The 7465-nt window shown below is 34.8% G+C and overlaps 2 protein-coding genes across 2 annotated transcripts; both read right to left on the bottom strand.

Moving 5' to 3' along the window:
• Positions 1-4981: 4981 nt before the first annotated feature.
• LOC145578020 (uncharacterized) lies at positions 4982-5494 on the bottom strand. Its single transcript, XM_081635426.1, has one exon. It carries the CDS (start codon positions 5492-5494, stop codon positions 4982-4984), a length of 513 nt encoding a protein of 170 aa, XP_081491552.1.
• Positions 5495-5919: 425 nt separating this feature from the next.
• On the bottom strand, positions 5920-7125 carry LOC145578018 (uncharacterized). Its single transcript, XM_081635425.1, has 2 exons — positions 6946-7125; positions 5920-6831 (listed from the first exon to the last, which is right to left on the bottom strand). Exons 1-2 carry the CDS (start codon positions 7123-7125, stop codon positions 5920-5922), a joined length of 1092 nt encoding a protein of 363 aa, XP_081491551.1.
• Positions 7126-7465: the final 340 nt, after the last annotated feature.

The raw sequence follows: 7465 nt of genomic DNA, 5'->3' as shown, positions 1-7465 counted from the left end.
TTAAAGATGATAACAACTCTTAAATAAAAATAACAATATCAACTTAATTATAAGATGCTTTTAATAAGCTAATAACTTAAGAATAAAGCTAAATTAGAGAGATTTTAACTAAAGCAAAGATTAGAGGAGAAAATTTTTTAGAGAGAATTTGTAGGAATTTTTGGTGTGTCCTAAACTTGAAAATTAGGGGGGTATTTATTGGAAAATAAAGGGATTAATTTGTAAATAAAAAAAAGTAAATAAATTAAAAAAACAAGGATTATTTTGGTAAATATCAAGATTTTGATAATAATGAGAATCTTGATATTAAATTCTTTCGTTTTATATGTAACAAACTTACTTAATCTGTTTTGCAACACTTAAGCTGATGAAATAAAGAAAACCGTAATAAAATCAACTCTAATATTCACATAATAAAAAGGCTCTAAAATGCCATGGTATTAAAAAAAAAGAAAATATATGATCAAGTTATGTCACAACTCAGTAATACTCACATGGTATACGATAGCAGAGTGCCTAAATTTATTTAGTGACTATTATACTTAGCAAGGTATTAAAACAGCACTTATAAAATAAATATCAGCTCTGAGATGTCAGCTCTATAAGTTACACAAAGACATTAGATTACAATATTAATAGGATTGGACAAAATATTTCAGAGCTTATATAGAAAAAGTAAAAACAATAACCCCTGCCCTTATAAGAGAATACATATAAATTTACCCAAGAACATCTAAACATACGGCAAAACCTTAAAAGTACGAGCATTAAAAATAATAACCCTTACTAAAAGTATAAAGTAAGGTAAATCATATAAAATCATAAGATTGACATGGTCAAAGTGAAAATACACCATGTAAAATCATACAATATTAAGTCATACGACATAAATTTCTCAAGAGTAAACTATATTCCCTTGACCGAATGACTTTAAAAAAGGGTAAACCCTTATCTTGCTTTACTCTACTAAAACACAAATTTATATTTATCATAGTCGTAAAAAAAAAAGATAAAAGATACAAAACTAGATCAAAACAACAGGAAAACAAATAAAACAAAAGATCAAATTCACGTCGGCAACGTAAATTAACATAACGGAAATTACTATTTGGAATAGTGTCAAATAGTGTTTGCATAGTGAAATGCAATATATGACGCGTATGAAATCCAGCTATCCCAATTAGCGTAAGATAAATATTGATACAATTGATCCAAATTGAAATTTATTGGATACAATATTAACCACGGGGGATAAAAAAAAGGTAACGTTAATTCACTATTGACGATTGTACATCAAAAATTGACAGAAGAATACACTAACTAGACTGAATAAGCAAAACATAATGATTGAAAAAAAAAATAAAAATTAAAAAAAAAGGAATGTCAGAGCCATTAAGTATGTGGAGAGCGAATAGAGGTAAGATACCAAAACTGAAGATAATCATGCAACATCATTCACAGAAACTCAATACACGATCCGAATTTTCAGCTGTCTTTACTATCCATACATACTTCATTACTACGCGTTATATTCACAAATATTTCCCGTTTACTCTCGTCCATACAATACTCAATTATCCTTAGATAAATATCGATGGGTTTGGTCCGAACTTATATTTATCGGATTAAATATTAACTGCGGGACAAAAAGACAAAGACATTATAACAAGCGTACATAAAAGGAGGTCCCTTTAGCACTACATCATATAGTACCCATTTAGGTGTGGGGATGTTTGTCATTTCCCTATATTGGTTGGGCATGAGTCTTTAGAGTTGTGGACTTTACAGCTTAGGTAAACTGGTCATATAATAGAGTAGTGCACAAATCGCAAAAATCACTAGATAAAATAAAAAGAATAAAACTTACTCTAGTAGTTTAAGTGAACATACGAATACTTATTATACTCTAAAGGAGTAAACAACGCTTGTTTATAAAGAAAATGACATATTCCCTTGGCGAGACAAAAAATATTGTACTTTATACTATACGATTATTATACATATACGTATAAAAATACGGTCTAAAATACTCACTTTTTACTATAAAAAGAAATTACCCTTATCCAAAATCTGCACTCATTACTTAATTCTTATCTTCTTCCATCTTCCTCCTTACTCGAAAAAACCAAAAAAAAAAAACACCATTAAACTCGGCCACCATGTTTCCAGAAAATCGGGAAGATCAGCCTGTCTTCACCTTTGAAGAAGACATGAGGATGATAAGGGTGTACTTCATGTACATTGTGGGGCTAGTGGTCATCCTAATGGCTGTATTAATTTACTTGTTAATCCACAAGTAAAGCCCGAAAATTACTTCGGTGGAGTAGGGTAAAAATACATGTAGTTTTAGCTGTACTTCTATATTTTGTAATTTAGTAGTTTAGAAGTACAAATTGTAACATGTATTTTGGAAATTATAAATAAAAATCATTATTATTACTTGTTTTCTTCGTTTTAACTAATAAAACAAACGTCATTAAGTTTATAAAATATATTTAGCAAAATAATAATAATTATTTGCAAAAAACGATAACTATAATAATAAAAGATAATTAATAGTGACAATTACAAAAGTAGGATCAAAATTTGGTGTCTATAGATTGCCCCACATTGATTGAGTTTAAATAAAACGATAATCAATGTTTGAGAAAAGACACGAAATTTTGATGTATGTTTCTGATAAAAAAGAAGGAAAATCCCAAAAGATTTTCATTTAAACATTGGCTTTGGTGCAGTTGAAAAACTGGCTGAAAAATAGAGTGAAATTCTCACTCAATTGCAACACTAGTGTTGGCTTGGGTGCAGTTGAAAAACTGGCTGAAAAATAGAGTGAAATTCTTACTCAATTGCAACACACATGTTGTCTTAGGTGCAGTTAAAAAACTGGCTGAAAAATAGAGTGAAATCCTCACTCAATTGCAACACAAATGTTGGCTTGGGTACAGTTGAAAAACTGGCTGAAAAATAGGGTGAAATTCTCACTCAATTGCAACACAAATGTTGGCTTGGGTGCAGTTGAAAAACTGGCTGAAAATAGAGTGAAATTCTCACTCAATTGCAACACAAATGTTGGCTTGGATGCAGTTGAAAAACTGGCTGAACCTTGCTCTAGTTTAATTTAGATAGATGTTTAAAAGATCAAAATTCCAATTTTCACGAGCTTTAGGGAAGATAATAATCATAGTTTATGGATTTCGGATGCAAAAATATCAGGTAGTTTGTACTGAGTTTTCAGAAAAGTAAACTCCTTCGACCTTTTCTTCCTAGCACCATTATCACCACCACCCCTATAAAAAGGGAGGTGATACTCATACCAAATCAATTCCCTCCTTCTCCTTTCAAGCTTCTTAAGTCTTATTTCTTCTCTCCTTAATTTTTCCAAGAAAAAATGAATGCAATGTTTCAAGAAATCAATGAAATCAGTGGAGCTAGAAAGCTCCAACTAAAAGGGGTGGTAGAAAACATTTCTCCACCTCGTCTTTCCCCTTATACAAGTGTCTTTACCAGAACCATCACCCCTCTCCTATCTATTCAGCCTCGGTATGATATGATTCATGCTGCTGTTGAATTTTATGATGAAGAACGCCATGTTTTTCGCTTTGGAGAGATGGAAATGACCCCCCTTCTGGAAGAAGTGGAGGGTTTATTAGGTCTTCATAAACGAGGCCGTGTGATTACACCTGCTGACCCAAGGGCAACTGATGCAGTCATGAGGGATTTGCTAGGTATACCATTAAATATGGAAAGCAATTATCGCCTGCTTGACATTTTAATGTTAGAGAATTTCCTTGAAACTTTCTCTTTACCTCATTGGGAATTTGCCAACAATGAAAATTTCCAAAAGTGCCAAGAAAGAGCTTGCATCCTTTTATTGCTCGGCCTTGTTTTACTCAAGGAATCATTATTTTCCTGTCATGTTCGCTGCCTTTCTTTGTTGTCACAGATTGAGTCAGGGAACCGTTTAGGGCCTCTTATCCTAGGGGAACTTATGATGGGGCTTGACCATCTGAAACAAAATCCAGGGGGTTTTGTCAAAGGATGTCCAATCATGCTTCAACTCTGGTTATGTGAGAAATTCAAGCTATCTAGACCACCTATTCTAATCCTTTACCAAACCCGACATATTCGGGAGAGAGGTTTTTTTTTCTATATTCCGTCAATGTTGCAACCATGGTGCATGGACAGACCTTTTCGCCGCAGCTGATGTGGAATGGATCATTTCATTTCTCAACATAGATTCCATAACAATTAGCACTAGCAGGCGCAGAGGTGTCCAACTTCCAAGATTGTGTCAAGTCACCTTTTATCTTCCTTGAAGATGCTTGAGACAAGCGGGCCAACTCCAACGACTCCTAGAGCTCCATGGGCTCCCAGTGGTACCTTGTACCACCTATGAAATTGGGAATGTGGAAGCTCTTAGGGCATCATCTTGTGTATGGCAATTTGCACGAATGCTCCCAGCATTTTCAGTTCTTAAGGATAATGTTCCAACCGTGTCCTACGCAACATGGTTGTTGGAAGACCTCGAGGGTGATGCTTAAATAAATCCTTAGAAGGATTTCCTTATTGTATTTCAATACTTGTACTTGTGTTTCCCTTATTTGTGCATTTTCAATTCCAAAAGAAGAAATCATATCCGAAGGCATTGGTTTTTCGGAAATGGTGTATGTGGTTGTTGTTTTCGTGGGTTTTTTTTTTTAAAAAAAAGGCTGTAACCTCGCCAAAAAGCGAGAGAGTTTGTGTTATATTTGAGTAAAAAAAACTGTTTGTTTGTTGTAATCATATTTTGTTAAGTATTGATTTGATCATGATCTTTTAATAATAATGAATATTTCTACATGACCCTCAAGCATGCAATGCAAACATGAATGAAATCTAAACTTTAACATGATACACATATACCTATCTAAAGCTAGTAGGAGATTCACGTTTTTTTTTGTTTTTTTTTTTTGCGAATCTCACAAATACAACACTGTACCAATCAAGCATAATACTTTTTCAACTGATCAAGGTTGGTGAAATGAACAAACTCATTTCCAGCAAGATCCATTAATTTTAGTGCTCCTGCTGGTGTAAGATGTTTGACCAAGAAAGGACCAGACCACTTCGGCTTGAACTTTCCATGTGGATCATGAATCGGTGCTTGATTTTCCTTAAGTACCAAATCTCCTTCTTGTATATTCCTTTCCCTGACCTTTTTATTAAAAGCCCGAGCTATGCGTCTTTGATAAATTTGAATGTTGTAAAGGGCCTGTAACCTTCGTTCACTTGCCAAAGAAAGTTCATCGTATCGTTCTTTAAACCATTGTTCTTCAAATATCTCGCTTTCATTCATTACACGAAGCGATTGAATCTCTGTTTCGATTAGAAGAAGTGGATCCATTCCATATACCAAAGAATATGAAGTAGTCCCAGTTGGCGTTCGAATGGAAATTCTATATCCCCAAAGTGCATAGGGAAGTTTATCAGGCCATTCTCGAGCCCTATCTGTCATCTTGGCGATTATCGTCTTGATAGTTTTGTTAGCTGCTTCAACAACTCCATTGGTTTGAGGAAGATATGGCGAAGATTAGTGATGCCTGATTTTGTACTTCTCAAGGGTTTCTTTAAGATGGCCTTCAAATTGTGAACCATCGTCAGAGATAATTTCAAAAGGTACCCCATACCGACATATAATGTTATTGATTACAAATTTTGAAACTTGTTTTGCCCCTAGTTTTGAATATGATGATGCCTCCACCCATTTCGAAAAATAATCAACAGCAACTAATATATATTGATGCCCATTCGAAGCTTTCGGATGTATTTTCCCAATGATGTCTATGCCCCAGTTGGAAAATGGCCATGGCGAAGTAAAATTATTCAGCTAACTGGCGGCATATGATTAAGGTTTGCAAATAGCTGACATTTTTTGCATGTTCATACAAAATGGATGCAATCACTTTCCAAGGTGGTCCAATGATACCCTGCTCGAAGAATCTTCCGAGCAAGCATTCGTCCATTCATATGAGGCCCACATTCTTCCCCATGTACTTCTTCCATGATCCTTTGTGTCTGTTCCTCACCAATGCATAATTGCAAGTTTCCATCGAAACTTTTATGATACAACAAACCTTTTAATATTGTGAAATGAGAAGCTAGCCTTCGAATAGCCAACTGATCCTTCTTATGACTTCCTTCAGGATATTCTCCACCGATCAGATATTTCTTAACATCAGTATACCAAGCATCCTCATTGTCTTCTTGGGTTAATAAAGCAATTGTTGGTTCAAAATTAACCACTGGAATTTCTTTTTCTACAATCATTACTGATTGTACCTTCACATCATCGTCCCAAGTCAAATTTACCGCAAGATTTGCCAAAGAATCGGTGAAGCTATTTTGCTCACGAGGGAGATTTTTGAACTCTATTTCTTCAAAGAATGGGATAAATTGTTGAAGATACTCCGTGTACATTTGCAACCTTTCATCCTGAACTTTCCAAGCTCCAATAGTTTGGGAAATTATGAGATAAGAATCACCGTATACTGTGAGATTTTTTGCACCAGCTACTAATGCTGCTTTGATTCCATAGATGCAAGCTTCATATTCAGCCGTGTTATTCGTCGTTGGGAAACTAAGCTTCACAGCGAAGGGAATATGTACTCCATAAGGATCAATCAATAATACTCCTGCACCATTGCCCCTCCTGTTAGAGGCTCTGTCGAAAGACATCTTCCATTGTGACGTACTAAAACAGAAAATATGTTCATCTGGAAAATCATCATCAAATTCATCACCCGATATAGGTCCATCAACCAAAGCTTCAGATATAGCCCTTCCTTTGACAGACTTTTGATTCACACATTGAATGTCAAATTTTGACAATATCGCATGCTATCTTGCTATTCTTTCACTCAAGATTGGCTTCTCAAAAATGTACTTAATTGGATCTAACCTCGAAACCAGATAAGTAGTATGTGCTTGCAAATAATGTCGAAGCTTCTTTGTTGCGTAAATAAGGCCAATGCAAGCTCTTTCCAAAGGAGTGTATCTAGTTTCATACTCAAGGAACTTTTTACTGAGGTAGTAGATAGCTATTTCCTTCCTTGTACCCTCTTGGTATTGTACCAAAAGAGTTCCCATAGCCGTTTCCGTGATAGTAAGATATAATATCAAGGGCTGCCCCGGCTTTGGTGGCATTAAAACCGGAGGATTGGAGAGGTATTCTTTCATTGAATTGAATGAAGCCTGACATTAGTCATTCCATTTTGTAGGAACATTTTTCTTAAGTAACTTGAATATAGGTTCATACCGGGTTGTCAATTGTGATATGATCCTACTAATATATTGGATTCTACCAAGAAATCCCCGAATCTCCTTTTTTGTTCTTGGTGGAGGAAGCTCTTGTATGGTCTTTACCTTGTCAGAGTCGACTTTAATTCCGTCTTTACTTACAACAAAGCCCAGAAGCTTTCCTGAAGTT

The sequence above is a fragment of the Chenopodium album genome, chromosome 14, assembly GCF_948465745.1.
Source record: "Chenopodium album chromosome 14, dcCheAlbu1.1, whole genome shotgun sequence".
In the NCBI taxonomy this organism is placed as follows: Eukaryota; Viridiplantae; Streptophyta; class Magnoliopsida; order Caryophyllales; family Amaranthaceae; genus Chenopodium; species Chenopodium album.
This window is presented reverse-complemented; position numbering and strand designations above follow the sequence as displayed.